The following is a 14,970-nucleotide window of genomic DNA, read 5'->3' as shown; positions in this document are numbered from 1 at the left end:
CACACCTGGTGTGTGGTGCCAGGTACAGAGCAGGGCTAGGCACACCTGGTGTGTGGTGCCAGGTACAGAGCAGGGCTAGGCACACCTGCCATGCAGGACACCAGGGGTGCCCGCAGTGTCCTGGCTGGAAACCCCTGGCATGAGCAAGAGGTCCCCAGGAGCAGGGTCACCTCCCCAGGGCTCTGGGGACTCGTTCTGGGGGTTGATGTGCTTTATCCAAAGGCTCCTCACCCATGTTTGCTCTCAGTCTGCCAATTTAAAGATTGGTCATTGGCTTCCTCAGCTGTGTTCAAATAAACAAATGAAGGTGAGGAATTGAACCAGCTCACAGCCATTTGTCAGGCAATAGATAGAAGGAATTTTTAAGAGATAGCTTCATGGGGAATTATTAATTCAGCTCCTTCCCACATTCTGGGGCTGTGGGAGAGCTGTAGCGAGGTTCCCAGCACACAGCATCCCAACCAGTTCAGTGTGACTGGGGCTGAGTGCTATTGGTATTCAGTGTGATATCTTGTAATTAAAGGGAGAAGCACACAAGTTTTGCCCAAGGAATCTGGAAGCTCATTTACATAGTAATTAAAACACTAGTGAACTTCTCTGTTGCACACAGGCCAATTGCAGATGCAATCTGCCCCTCCACAGCAGGATCTTGCAGTGATTTTATTGAGTTATTAATGCCAGTGTGGGCAGTGCAATGGACAGGTGCACACAGACAGGGAACAGGCTCCTCTAAGGAGTTTGGTTACATCCAACGAGGAGCCACACACTGCATGTGCACCTCAGCATGGGATATGGAGAACAGAGAGCCAATCAGACTCAAATAAGTCAAAGTTGAACTATTTCCCACTGCTTTTGTGAAAGGCAAATGGAGAAGGAATGTAATTCTATGTTTGCTGATGCTTTTGCCAAGGGCAGCCCTAGTGGGGGTGGATTAACGTGTCCTCATGTTCTAGGTGAATGCCAGGCTAGGCCAGACCTAAATTCTAAAATTATTTGTGTTATAAAAATATAACAGGGAAAATCTGCCAACATTTACAGCTCAAAGTAGGCCTGTTGCTGATCAGATATTATACAAGCCTTTGCATTTAGAGAGAACAGAACTATTTAGGACATCTGTAGTGCTGCACAGTAACATCCCTACTATCTACATGAGTGCACTGCCCAATCTGAGCAGTGTCACTCAGGCCCTGGCACAGTGACTTTAATGAGTATTAGAAACAATCTGTGAAAAACTACTGAATTTGTGTTGAAGTATCTGTAACTAAACAGGAATATCAGCCTTTTTCCATCAGAAGTGTAACATGCTGGGTTTGTGTTGTGCTGACCACAGAACTGACACCTGGTCCTTCTGCCAGGCAGCAGCAGCAGGAGGAGGAGGAGGAGGAGGAGGAGAGGTGGCTGCTGCTGGGGATGCTCGCTGCAGTGGGACTGGAAACAGCATTTGCTGCCTGACCTTTTTGTGAGGTGGAGGAAGGGGTTGGTTGTTGTTTGAGGATAGCAAAAACTCTAACACCCATTACCCTTTGGAGTGGGAAGCAGAAGGCTTCCAGTGGATAACAACTCGATTGTTGTGCTCTTCATTAGTGCTTTAATTTAGTGTGGAGGAGGGGAAAACCTCATGTCTTGACCATTCATGAACTGGTGCTTGCTCTTTGCTGGTACCATGACAAAAACAGACTCCAGAATGGAAATGGCCTGAATTTCCTATGGAGCAGCACAGAAAGCAGCTCTTTAACAGCAGCACCTTCATGCACCAAAAATTAATTCAAATTTAAAAGTTACTTTGCACCACTTTAATGCTGTGGTTTATGCTGCTGTGTTCTAGAGTTTGTATAATCTTTTTTTCTTATTAAAACTTGGAAAATGAAGACAGCAGATTTGTATCTGTGGAATAAAAATCCTTACTTTTCCTGTGGATTGCTTAAGGAACATCCAGCAGAGGCCTGCAGGTGCCTGTGTGAGGATTATGCCTTTTAGCAGCTTGTTAACAGGCAGCCAAATAACTGAAGTTAATTCTGTTGGATATACAAGGCTGAAGCTTCTCATATTACAAAAAGAAGCCCTAGAAATGAGGCTGGCTCGGTACACTGGGGGTGGGGGAAGAGTGGGGATGTCAGTGCTGGGAGATGGATGCTTGAACTGCAAGCCAGTGCTGGAGTTTGTAGGAAGTTCTGTGCTGCAGTGTAGAGAAGGTTTGCAAGGTGGGGTTGGCTGGAGAAAGCTGCAGAAACAAAATGTAGAAATATTCCTTGGCTGGGTCTGGGAGCACAGGGTTCCAGAGCTGGCAGTGGATTGACAGGAGCTCAGCAGAGCTGTTAGTGCCTGTTCATTGTTTAAACCCTGGGAGCTGGACCGTGCTGAAGGAGGGCTGGGTGGGTCAGGACATCCCCAGGGAGCAGTGCCCTGTGCAGAGCCCTGTGCCCCAGCTGAGGCAGTGGCTGAGCAGCAGTGTGATTTCACCACCTGCACAATCCTGTCAGCACAGCAGCTTTCAGCAAAGGACCCAGATTGGCTTCCCCTGGCCTCTCTGGTTTCAGGTAAAACAGCCCCTGACAAATGAGAAGGTATAATTACCCTTCAGGGCTGGATCAGCCTAGAGCACTGGCTCTGTGCAGGGCTTTGGTTGGTGGAGGAGGGGAGGGAGGTGATGCTGCTAAGGGATGATCCAGACCTGGGTAAATGCTTAAAAATGGCAGAGCCCAAATACCTCGTGGATCCCACTTACAACTAATAGCACTTGGAGTAGAAAACTGGCTGTTAGGGGGCAGAGGTCTGTCATTTGTGTGCAGAGGGGCTCATAGACCCACCAAGAGTTTGGGGACACCCCTCTCCTGCTGGTGGCTGAACTCTACCCACACATCAAGGTACCTGCCCAGAGACTTGGGTGAACCCAGGTGAGCTGCACAGTGAACTGTGGGTCACCATAAATGGCACCCTGAGCCCTACATGAGGTACTGTGGGCTCTTGGAGGGGGTTTTAATTTTTTATTTTTAATTGCAGTCTAGCTGAGAAAGTAGGTTGAAAAGGAAAAAATGTCACTGAAGAGCAGCCCTGGCAGAGGAAGAGACCCTGGTGCATTAACACCGAAGTGTATCAGCTTTTCAAACGAGCTCTGTTGGAGGCTCTTTATGTGTTGCCACTGATGATCAATAGATACTGGAAATTTTCTACTCTGCTCTTAACTTTCAAGTGATTTCCCTTTGAAGACATAAAATATCTTGAGAGAAAGCTATTTAAAAGAAGTGCAAATTACACTCAGAACAGTACTAATCACCTCTTGAGATTCCTCCCTAAGGTTTGATTTACAGTTATCAACAACAAAAAAGTGATGAAAATCAGTCATTTTTCTAAAAGTGTTTTTTGGGGGGGGAAAAGATGTCCTTCAGTGGTGGGTCAGCTGTCCACTCTGTGTTGGGTTGGAGGGAGCTGTGTGATTTCAGACCGTTCATTTGTTTCTCCCACCTGCAGAGAGGGTTGTGCCCCCCAGTTGGGTCCCCCCAGATGTTTTGGGGTCTCTTAAAAAAGTTCATCAGGAGGAAGCATCAGTGTTGGATGGCAGGGAAAGCTCTGGGTCTGTGTGATTCCTCAGGCAAGAACAGCAAGAAGTCTGAGAGAAGGGAGGCTGAGGGATGTGCCCCGAGCTCCAGGGCCACAAGGGACACAGTGACAGGCACCACACACCTCTTGCCACCTCTAGCTGTGGTCTGTGCTCCCAGAGCAGGCTGGGCTGGGGGTGCTGGGGAGTTGGAGGTTGGACAGGGCTGGGACAAGGCAGGAGCGAGGCTGGAGGAGATGAGGAAGGGAAGCCCCTTGGCAGCCATGGCTTTGCCAAAACAACCTAGATTCCTCCCTCCTGTTCTCTTCTGTCTCTGTGACTGTGCTTAGTGGGCTTACACACCTCTTTTTTGTCTGTGTTTTTGTCTCCACCCAGGGCAGTGATGGTGACTCAGTGGATAAGAACAAATGCTGCACACTATGTAACATGTCCTTTACCTCAGCAGTGGTGGCAGAATCGCATTACCAAGGGAAAATCCATGCCAAAAGGTTAAAACTGTTGCTAGGGGAACAACCAGCATTAAAGGCCACAGGTAGGTGCAGAGGCAGTGAGTGGAGCAGGAGGGGCTGGTGCAGAGTGGTGTGGGCTCACGGTGTCGAGGGGGCTTGGTGGAAATGCAGGAAAGGAAATGGGTACAACCTGCAGAGCTGAGGAGTGGTAGCTGGCAGAAGCAGCTATTCATTTGTGTTGCTGTCATAACAACCTTTAAAAATTCCTGATGCTCATTATTGTCTGCTTTGTTTATGTAGATTAGGGGTTTATCAGCTGGGACTGGCCCTGATGCCAGAGCCCTATCTCCAGTTCCACAGCTCCAGAGTGTTTTCTCAGTGGAAGACAATGTCTCCACTGGGTGCAGATAGCCAAGCCTGGCTTTAATTATCAGCAGTTTAATTATCAGTTCAGCTAATATGCTTAATAAACCTTTGGTGTTACTATACAGTACAGAACATCATCTGCTCTTACCACAGAGGGAAATTCAGGCTTTAAAAACCCTTGGATTGATTGTCTCTTGATTTTTGCCCATGTGGGTTTTGTGCTTTCCTCCAGAGTGATTCTAGTGATGCAGCCTATTAACTTTCACATTTAAAAAGTCAAATGTTGAAATTGGACAATTTAACCATCTTATTGTTTGCTTAACCATAAAGTCCCTGAAAACCACTAATAATCTGTGAAAAGAAAGTCTTCTGTGGTTGTCGGAGCAGAAAATGCTTGAACAAAGCACTCACCTTTCTCTAGGAAGGATTGCTGGGCTGAGGTCCTGCAGACAGATGTGACCCAGAATTGCTGCCAGTGGCACTTCCTTCAGCAAAATACAAATGGAGCTGTGTGTACTGGACCCTGCCTAGCATGTAAATCCTAGATGTGATCAGATAATGGAGGCTGGCACTCTGTGTGTGTGGTTTGCTTGCCTTTTTAACTTCAAAGACTGTAGATACTGGTACAAAGAATATGATTTATCCTTTTCCAGAGTGAGCTTGGGAGGCCCCTTTGCCTGAGGGAATGTGGGGAATGTGTCAGGGGGATTTGCCCAGTTTAACTGGCCACGCACCAGTGTGTCCTGGGGGAGGCGAAGGGGAAGCCATGGCAAGCTGGGGAGCCACCCCTGGGCCAGCCAGGGGGAAAGCTCTCACTGGAGCTACCACAGCCACTCACACCTGAGTGTGTGGGGTTCCTGAGGCTGTTCTGTGCAGCTGGCACACAGCTGCAAGGGCACTGAGAGCAGCAGGGGCTCAGCCTCGCTGGTCATTTGTCCAGAGCTTACATTAGAGCTTGAGCCCCATCCCTCATGTGCAGCCTGCCAGCAGCTTCTCCTCTCACACAAAGCTCCTGCCACAAACCCTGGATCCCTGGTGGAGTCCAGGGGAGCTGATGTTCACAGGAGGGCTGGATCTCAGAATATTCCCATGTAAGTTGACAATTTGGATTCACCCTTCAGCCTTTGGGCTTGCTAAGAGCTGCAGCCTTGCATTGAGGTTTTAAATCACTTTTTAATCATCTAGATCAGCCTCCAAGGCTCTAAGTGAGTGCTCTGGAGTAACTGGCTCTTCAGCCATCCTAATCACTGGGAGGGAGCAGCTCGAGGTCTCATCAGCTCTTACAGACACTTGATGTGGAAGATGAAGCTGAGCTCAGGAATACATTAATAAGCACCTCCTTGCTCTCCAGCAGTTCTCAGAAATATGCCCTTTGGACATAGCATTTTTCTGGCCTTCCTCCAGTCACCCAGCAGTTTTCACTGGATTTTTGTCCCAGTCCTCTGTGGCTTTCACCAGGGATCATTAAGTCTCTCAGAGGGAGCTGCAGAGACTCCACTGCTCATGGGTCCTGAGAACCAACCAAGCACAGCCCTGAGCGTGCTGGATGCTCCTTGGGAGGATATTCTGGGGTTTCTGTCTCATCAATCCCAAAGAAAAGCATATCTATTCTTAGACCCCCTCACAGAGAGCCACGTTCTCCTTCATGGTTACCATCCAGATGGAACACAGATGTCCCATTCTCTGCCGGTGCTTTCAGGAGAAGAAGTGGCCTGACAGTCGGGTTTCTCACAAAAACCATGTCTCATCATGACAGTGAGATAGTTGGGATCTTTGCTGTTGCTCTGCTCTACAAGGCTGTAGCCCTCAGAGGCTTCATGTCACCACTATTGCTGACTAATTCCTCTAGTCATTTCCAACATCCTCTGTCAGCTTGCATCCCATCATCAGCATGAGTTCCAAACCAAAGAACTGTGGGGGAAATCGCTGCTGTCTTTGTCAGTCCGAGTGTGGGGACCTGCAGGCATCCATCCAGGGAAGTGGCAGTGGCCCTGGCTGTGGAACATCAAAAGGGACTGAGTAAATGGCTTTTTGGTTTGGGTGCTAGGATCTGGCCAGCAGCAGCTGGAGTCTTTAGTCCAAGATTCCTGGGATTTCTTCTGCTGAAAACCGACTTTCCCAGTGCCCCCTTGTTGTGGCTCACTTACTTTCTTGTCCTCATTCTGAGTTTCTGGAGTGTGCCAATGGAAAAAGTTGGGTGCCATTTAAATCCAGCTTGGAATAAAAAGCTTTGGATGTGAGAAAGAAGTCAAACATTAGTTCATTGCCGGAGTGCTAAAGTGTTTCTAACTTTGTATTTTGCCTCTTGCAGCAAAGTAAGACTTTCTCACTTCCCTCCCACAGCGAAAGGGAACGTAAGGCTGACTGTCATGAGCTATTTAGCATTTTGAAATACTTGAAATAGTCAAACTCGCAGCTTTTATGTTTGTGTTTTAGATGGAGAAACATTTTTAACTTTTGACGTTTCGCGAGTGTTTATTATTAATTTTCATGTCTCTGCTTGGGGAATGATGGCATTTGCTGTTCTGTAGCAGTTATGTAGTGCATATCAAAATGATAAATTCACATTTGTGGAGAAGTCAACTTTCATCTCTTTCTCTTTGGGAGAATTTGGTAGACTTGGGATGTTTTTGTTAATTGCCAGGCTGGGCTCTGCACACCTTAGGACTGGTGGGGGTTGTCAGTGGGACTTGAGGAATGTGACTTTAAAGAAAATATTACTAAAATATTAGTACTGTGTGTGCTAAGAGGAAATGCTTGCTCGGGGCAGCCCCCATGTGATGCAGGCAGGGGGTCTCTGCTGTGGAGCTGTAGCCCCCAGTCTGAGCACAGCCAGGTGTGGGTGTGGGCTTGGGGCAGGGCTGGGGTGGGCATGGGGGGCTCTGGTGCCAGCCCCCCTGGCAGCCTCCCTCCTGCCTGGTGTTTTGGTGTTTTGGAGCCACCAGCCTCGTGGAGAGGGGCTCAGAGGAGCAGCCATGGGGCTGCTGGGCTGGCCAGTGCCCGAGAGCAGAGATGATTCTGTCAGGGTTCCTTAGTGAGCAGGAGATGTAACTCCTGTGGACATCACCAGCTCTGCGAGCTTCAGCCTCCCTGGTCCCCCTCCGGCAGCAGCATGCATAGAAACAAGGAGAAAGCTGGCCAAAAGATTGGATAGATTTAACTTTGGAGCCTGGGGCTTGTGGAACAGCAAGTCAGATCTGTGGCAGAGCCCCTGGGCTGCCGAAATTGCTGGTTGTTTATAATGCTCCCAACATCTCTAGCTCAGTCTGCTTCCCTGGACTCAGCCCTGTCCTGGGCTGCTGCAGAGGGCTGGGTCCCCCTGGCATCACCAGGGCTGTCCCAAGTCTGTGTGGCACCTCTGGGCTCTGGGCATGGACCCCTTCCTGCAGGGAGGCTCCTTGGGGACTGCAGGAACACATTTGCAGGAAGCAAGCTGTGCTTGCTTTTCATGAGTCAAGCACGTGCAAAGTGTGTGTAACCCCTGTTTGAACGGGAAATACTGCAATTCCCTGATTTTCTTCCTGGTGACTGTGCTGGCTTTGCTCTTTGCTCACACTGGCAGTTCTGCTGCATGCACCTTGGAGGGGCTGGGCTGTGTCTCTCCTGCTGGAACCATAGAAAAGACTTTTTTTTAGGAGCAAAATCCAGCCAGACCCTGCCTGGCCCCGCCTGGAGCAGCTCTTCAGAGGCAGCGTCATCACTTCTGGAACTCTGATACCTTGGCAGTCATCATCAAAAACAATAGAAGGTTATAAACCCCTGTAAATTGATAAGGTTGTAAGTAATGTTATATGTAAGATAGAATTTCCTTGAAGGCTGTCCCTTAACTGAGCAGGTCAGCAGAAGATTTATAACAATATTAACTTTCTCCAGCCATGGGATCAATCACAGCGGGCTCCAGGCATAATTATATATCTAAATATATCCCTCTGCTGCTGTTCCTGGTGTCAGCCACTGAGGTGGGTTTGGCATTTGCTGCCCTGTGTGCTCATCAGGGCTCAGATGGATCATCTCCCCATCATAGACAGCCACCACACACCTCTTGCTACCTCCAAAAGTGTCTGTTCCAGTACCATGGAGAGAGCAGGTTGTTAATTATTTAAAGAGCAGACATTTCATGTGGAAAAGAAAAGAAAAGGAAAGCCACATAAAAGGGAATTTTTGAATGAGGTGTGATAATTAAGTGCTAGTCATTGTATATTTTTGCATCCCTGTGTTACCTGAACTTTATTTTACTTCAAACTCTTTTTTTGGGTTTGTGACTTGTATTGTATGAAGTTGGGAAACTCTGTTGAGCAAAGTGCATTCCATATATAAAGACTAATCACTCACTTTTTTTTGGAATGATCTGGGGGTTGTGTTTATGTTCCTGGATGAGCTTTTGATGAATCTGAGGGAAAGCAGAATTAAATTAAGGTCGTGTGTTGTTGGTACCTGACAGTTCACAATGTGAAGGTCTTTGAAGGATGGGACTGACCATTATTTATTTTTCATCTGTGACAGTTTGCAATGACTATGGCTTTCCCCTTTCCTTCTGAGGCCAAATAAATTGCAAAATAAAAATCCTGAAATGGTGATAAATATGTCTCTATCCTGAGAAGGAGATGGCTCTGCATGGTGTATTTATTCTCCACTGAGGATTTTTCCTGGGAGTAGCAATTCAAGCAGGATAACTTTAGCAAATTTAGTCAGATCAGTGATAGGACGTGTAACTGCACTGAGAGCATCCTCTCTCCCCAGTTAGGGAAATGCAGAAAGCTGTGTAGCAGTGCTGGGCTGTCCTTTCATGATGCTTTTTTTAATGAGAAATGGTAGCTTTCCAAGCAGCACCATCCCAAATATCCACGGGGACGCTGTAACTGCAGCTTCTCCTCCCCGTGTGTGACGGGGGATCTGTGGCAGAGTCTGGAGTTGCTCAGGCAGCACGAGCCTGGCAGAGCTCACCTGTGAACGTTCCCTTTTCCAGAAGCTGCTTTGGGCTCCCTGAAGGCTCCGCACCCGGCCAGCGGCGCGGTGCCGCCGCCGCCGCAGCGCAGGGACTCGGACAGGTACTGCCAGCTCTGCGCCGCCTGGTTCAACAACCCCCTGATGGCTCAGCAGCACTACGACGGCAAAAAGCACAAGAAGAACGCGGCCAGGGCCGACCTCCTGGAGCAGCTGGGCAAGACCCTGGACCTGGGGGAGCTGCGAGGTGAGAGACCTGCCACGGAGAGCAGGGACCCCGTGGGACCCTGTGCCCACCGCAGCCACCGGTGGTGCAGGGAGCCTGAGGTGCTGGTACTGCTTTATGAGCTTCCCAGCTCTGTAAAAACATCCCCTGCTCCCAAATGCCAGCCTGCAGTTTTTTCCTCTTCTGCCTCCTCCTAAAATAGTCCTTTCCATTAGTGCACACACCTGTCCCTGAGCGAGTGTGGCCTGTCCCTGGGAGAGGAGAGCGTGTTACAGCCCCATGCAGAAGTGCAGGGATGTTGCTGGAGGCAGAGCACTCCCTACATCTCCCTGATGGAGAGCAGGACAACTGTCTCCCATGATATAATTAGTGTTTGTAAAATGCTGCCCTGGGTCAGCAGCAGCAACAGGAGCTGAGCATTTGCCACAGGGATGTTAAACACAAGGTTTTTGTGTTCTTGTTGAAGGGAGAGCAGCCTTTCTTCATCTGTCCGTCAATCCATCCATGGTGGCCCCACAGGGAGAGCTCTGGTGCCTGCAGGGTCCCTGTGGGAGCTGTGCCCTGGGCTTGCACCCCCCTGGGATCCACCCCTGAGCAGAGCACAGCCACAGCCAGGCCAGCACTCAGCAGCTGGAGCCCCCCAGCATCCCCAGGCCCTCCTGAGCTTGTGGTGGAGAGGTGCAGTTTGTGCCAGCTGGGGATGTGTCCAGAACTGAATCTGGACAAGAAGCTGTTTGAGCTGCAGGCACAAGAGAGGCACGAGCCTTTTGTCTCCATGGTCTGGGTTACCATCCCATGTGCACACAGGGACCTGAGTGAGGCAGCTGAGCAAGAACAACAGGTTTGATCCAGAGCTCTGTGGGGGAGCTTTGGTTTGCCAGTGAGGCTTTGCAATAACATTTTGATATACAAGCAAGGTTTTCTTCCTTGCTAAATGAAATAATTTTTCTTTATATTCTAATGACTGTACAGTATATTTGGCATTTCTTGATCTCCCATAAACCTTGTAATGGTTATCTTGATCCTCCTGTGCTACCTAGTGTGACTCACGGTGCCATCAATGATTCATGTTGGCTGAGTCACTGCCCGCTGCTGGAAATACGTGGGAACAAAACCTGGGGCAATAACATGCTCAGAGCTCAGTGCTTTGAACTGTGCCAAGCTCAGGAGTGGCTGAGGATGTCATTGACTGTAAATAAATCAATTGGGAAGTGTTTTATTCATTTAGCTCCTGGGAGAGTTGAAATTGGAGGCCTTCACAGCCTCACCAGCTGCTGGTTTTTACCCTGACGTTGGTGCAGTGCCTGGTTGGGGTTTGCATGGGGTGCAGTGTGCCCTGGCAGTGTCTGTGGGTGGCAGGAGAGGGGACAGCAGAGCTGTGTGCAGGCTGTATCTGTGCCTGCTCTAGGGCAGCAGCTGTGTTCTCTGGTTCTCAGCTTCAGGGTGCTGTTCCAGGGGTTCAGCCTGCAGTGCCCAGTGCTCCACAGCACCAACGAGGAGACAGCCGAGGAGGCTGAGCACCAAGCTGGGAAACCTTCTCCGTTTTTCTGACTAGGGCATGAGCTCCTGCCCATCTGTGTCCACCTAGAGATGCTCTCCTGGAGGCATTTAGCTGCAGGATTAGAGCAGATCTTTAGAGGTGTTGAGAACAGTCTCTGCAGTGGCCAGCACAGAATGATGCCCAGCTCGTGCCCGAGCAAACAGCCTCCCCTGGCAGGTAACATCACATCCACCTACAAGGAAACAGTGGCAGCAGGACATGGCTGTGCTGGGGACAACATCCCCACATTCTCCTGCTCCACGCTGTCTTTGCTGCCTCAGTTTTCCCTGGATTACAAAGTCATCTCCTTCCTCTGCATCCCCAGTGGCTTCTCCCATCACAGCTTAAATATTAATTCTATTTTGACTAGTGTGGGAGATGAACATTTGATGCATTGTATGAGCCTGGAACAGGCAGTGTCAGTTGAAGTACAACATTTCAGCAGCCTTTGATGTTTTGATAATGGCTGTAATAAAATATTTATTGATAAATATGAGTGTATATTTGGAGAAATAAGAATAGAGATATATTTTTGGACAATTGATATTTATAGGAAACAAAAACATTGATTCTTCTCACCAAGTGCTCATCCTGCAATTTTTGAAGTCTTATTTTCTTCTCAGAAATAAGAATGAGGAGAGGGGGGAGAAAAAGCAGAAATGAGCATTGTTTCTGCAGTCTGTGTTGAGTTAAAGCTGCAGCACAGGCACAAAGATCCCTTTTCCTTGGCCAGACAGAGTGCAGGGTCCAGCCCACTCTCAGCAGTTCTGTGTGGCTTTCCAGCCAAGGCACAGAGCTGCTTTGGGACCCACCTTGTTCTGTGGCTGACCTGGAACCCCTGGAATCCCAGGGAACATGCCCTGAAAGAGGAAGAAATTGGGAGGTTTTTTCCCTGCAGAGCTGCCTCCCCTGGCTGCCCCTGCACCCTGGCACAGATCATAGGAAGACAAAACCTGGTGGGTGCCAACCCCCCTGTTGCAGGCTTTGCTCTGGCAGCTTGTGCCTGTTCAGCAGCTCAAGTGGAGTGGAAGTGCTCAGTGGGAGGCAGATGTGGCTGTGTCTGATGCTCTCACCCTCCCCAGCCTGTAACACACACAGGGAGGAGGAATGTCAAGTTTCCCCCATCAAGTGCCATCTCCCCAGTTTTGGTTCATGTCTGATGAACATCAGACAGGATGGCAGACATTCCATCCCCCGTGGCCCTGCTCTGGTTCCCACTCTGAGGCAGGTGGGCTCTGCCTGCTGCTGGGGCCGAGCCAAACCCTGCAACAGGTGCTCTGAATCCCTAAAACAAAACACAGGAGCCTCTGCAGTCCAGGGGGACAAGGGCACAGAGATGATGTCACCTGGAGCCTTTGTGTTCTCAGATAAATTGATGCCACAGGTGCTTTCTTCCAGAATCAGGCAAAGAGCTGTGATTCCTTTTTCATCTCAGCTCATAATTTCTTTGTATGCCTTATAAATACTTCTCATTCTGTGCTGTCACTTGTGGTTAGTAAGAATCAGTTTAACAAGAACTCCCCTGGAATGGGTTTTAATGCATTTTATGCAGGATGACATTAATAACTTAACTTGTTAATATTTTATTTAATGGGGATAGGAGGACATTCAATTTTACATGAATGCATGTCACGCTGCAGGGGAGGCAATGCTGATGTGCCTTGAGGATGCAAAAGGGGATGTGAACACAGCCAGAGCCCAGCAGCTGCCAGTGTGGACTGCTCAGGCTGGGACCACCTCCCCATCACTGCTGGCCTGTGATCCCCAGCACACTGCCTGGGGAGTTTTATGGAACTAGTTTCAGCCAAGTAACAGCTCTGATGAGCTCCAGTGAGGGCAAACTCTGGTCATTTTTATATCATGGAAGTGATTATTGCCTGTGCTCTTATCCTGCTGTTGATTTTAGGCTGGTTCCCTCTCTCAGTCTCCATCCCAGTTGATGGAATCAGCCCAGTGTGTGGCTGCATCTTGCAGCCTGTGGGAAGAGCTGGGAGCAGCACTGAGTTCCCTGCACAGAACACAGGGAAGGGGAGCAGGGTTCCCCCTGGTTCATCTCTGTGAGTAGCCTTGACATGCTGAGGGAGAAAATCATCATCCCCTCTTAGGAGCTGCATTCACTGAAGGCGTTTCCACCTACACCAGTAATTAAGATTCACTGAGGCTGCTGTTAACTTGCTGCTAAATTGGCTGAGCAGCAGAACCTTATTACCTTAAATTCAAGTATTACCTGTTTCTTAGTTGCCCAGTCCCACTCTGCCATGTGGAGATGCTGGTGGGGCCCAGGTTCTCAGGGTGCTGACACCCCGTGCCACGCACTGCCCTTCCCATTCCTTCACCTGCACTCTGGTGGATTCTTCTGGCTTCTGCTGCCTGTTGGTTTAATGAAGGAAACAGGAGCTGCCAGCAATGGACAAAGTGTGTGACTATAAAACCCTCACTGCTCCATCAAGAATAAATTCTGCAGGGAGAAAATCCAAATGCACATTTGCAAACGGATTTCTGTTCTGTGCCACGTCATGATACAGAAATACAGAAACTACTTAAATACCTCTGCAGTTTCTGGCTTGTTGTTTTCAAGCACTCATCTGAATGATTTTGAAATATTATTTAAAGATGATTTTCATGTTGTGCCAAATTCCTGAATGAGAGATATTATGAAGCATTTGGGAAAAATGGAGCTGTTGGTGTAGCTGGTGTCTAGGGTGCAAAACAAGACAAGGGATTTTTTGAGAGCCTGTAGGTTCAGCTGGGGAGGAGTCAGTGTGCTTATTACCTGTGCAGTTAATTATGGTGAGCATGCACTGATCAAATTTGAGAATGCCACACATTATTTGTTCTAAATATGTTGTTTTAACAATTTTGGCAAAGAAATAATACTGTAGAAAGCCAGAAGAGACTATTCCAAGGAGCATTAGAACTTTTCCTGAGGAGCAGAGCAGTCCCTGCAGGAGCCCCATGGCCTCCAGTGTTTTTAAACAGAGCCCTTGGTTCCACTGGGGACTGTCTGTACTGCAGCCACGAGAATTCAGCAGGTGAGAGCTCCTGCTGTGGCTCTGGGTGGCTGCCTGGTGCCCCTGCAGTCTGCCAGCCTTCACCTCCAGCCAGAGGCTGTCAGCATCTGTCTGGTTCACTCTGGGGGATAAATCAGAGTGGATCCCTCTGGGGAAAAGAGAGTTCCTAAGTGATCTGGCTGCTGAATGTACTAACAGGGAATTGCTCTGAATTGTGATCACCACCAAAAACTGGAGGGATAAATGGTGCCTTGAGTGCTTGTTAGTGTGAGCACAGCGATGATGCCCTGAGGAGGGCACAGGAGAGATGCACCACACTCTCAGGAGGGATTAACCTTTGAACCTGCCTTTCTTCTGCTCACTTCTAAAAATATTCCTTTAGGTTTCTCTAATGCTTGGGTACCCTGGCCTGGGAAAATAAATAGGTGGGTCGCTGTAAAGAGAAATCTCTGTGGAACTGGAAATGAAATGTGGGGTCCAAGGACCTTCTAATTAACTAGAAGTTTGCTTGGAGCATAGGTTACTGCTTTTGTTTTTTTCTATTTCTCCCCCTTTCTTCAGTCATTTTCCCTTGTTTGTACTTTCTAGCTCCATTTTGACTCAGAATAGCCCCTGGCCCAGGCACAAGAGTGCTTCCCTCGGCCCCACGGTGCAGCACAGCCAGAGCCAAGGGATAATTAACTCTGGGTTTTCTTCACAGGCCTGAAGCGCAGCTACACCTGCAACATCTGCAACGTCACCCTGAACTCCATAGAGCAGTACCACGCACACCTGAAGGGCTCCAAACACCAGACCAAGTGAGTATTGTTGTTCTCCAGTGGGCTGCAGTCAGTCTGTGCCTGCCCAGGTGGAGAGCTCAGTGACAGTGACAGTGCTCC

General features: G+C 48.9%; 1 protein-coding gene across 2 annotated transcripts in view; it reads left to right on the top strand.

The window, feature by feature from the left end:
• ZMAT4 (zinc finger matrin-type 4) overlaps nucleotides 1-14,970 on the top strand; it is a 47,114-nt gene that overhangs the window by 26,424 nt on the left and 5,720 nt on the right. The window contains exons 4-6 of one of the 2 annotated variants that reach the window (XM_015648718.1): nucleotides 3,932-4,088; nucleotides 9,338-9,562; nucleotides 14,793-14,889. In XM_015648718.1, the coding sequence (XP_015504204.1) occupies nucleotides 3,932-4,088; nucleotides 9,338-9,562; nucleotides 14,793-14,889 (479 nt within the window). The remainder of the gene's footprint in view (nucleotides 1-3,931; nucleotides 4,089-9,337; nucleotides 9,563-14,792; nucleotides 14,890-14,970) is intronic. The other variant, XM_019008817.1, reaches the window with a different exon arrangement.

Source organism: Parus major, chromosome 22, assembly GCF_001522545.3.
Source record: "Parus major isolate Abel chromosome 22, Parus_major1.1, whole genome shotgun sequence".
NCBI lineage: Eukaryota > Metazoa > Chordata > Aves > Passeriformes > Paridae > Parus > Parus major.
The sequence above is the reverse complement of the archived record's forward strand: the minus strand, read 5'-3'. Positions and strand labels throughout refer to the sequence as shown.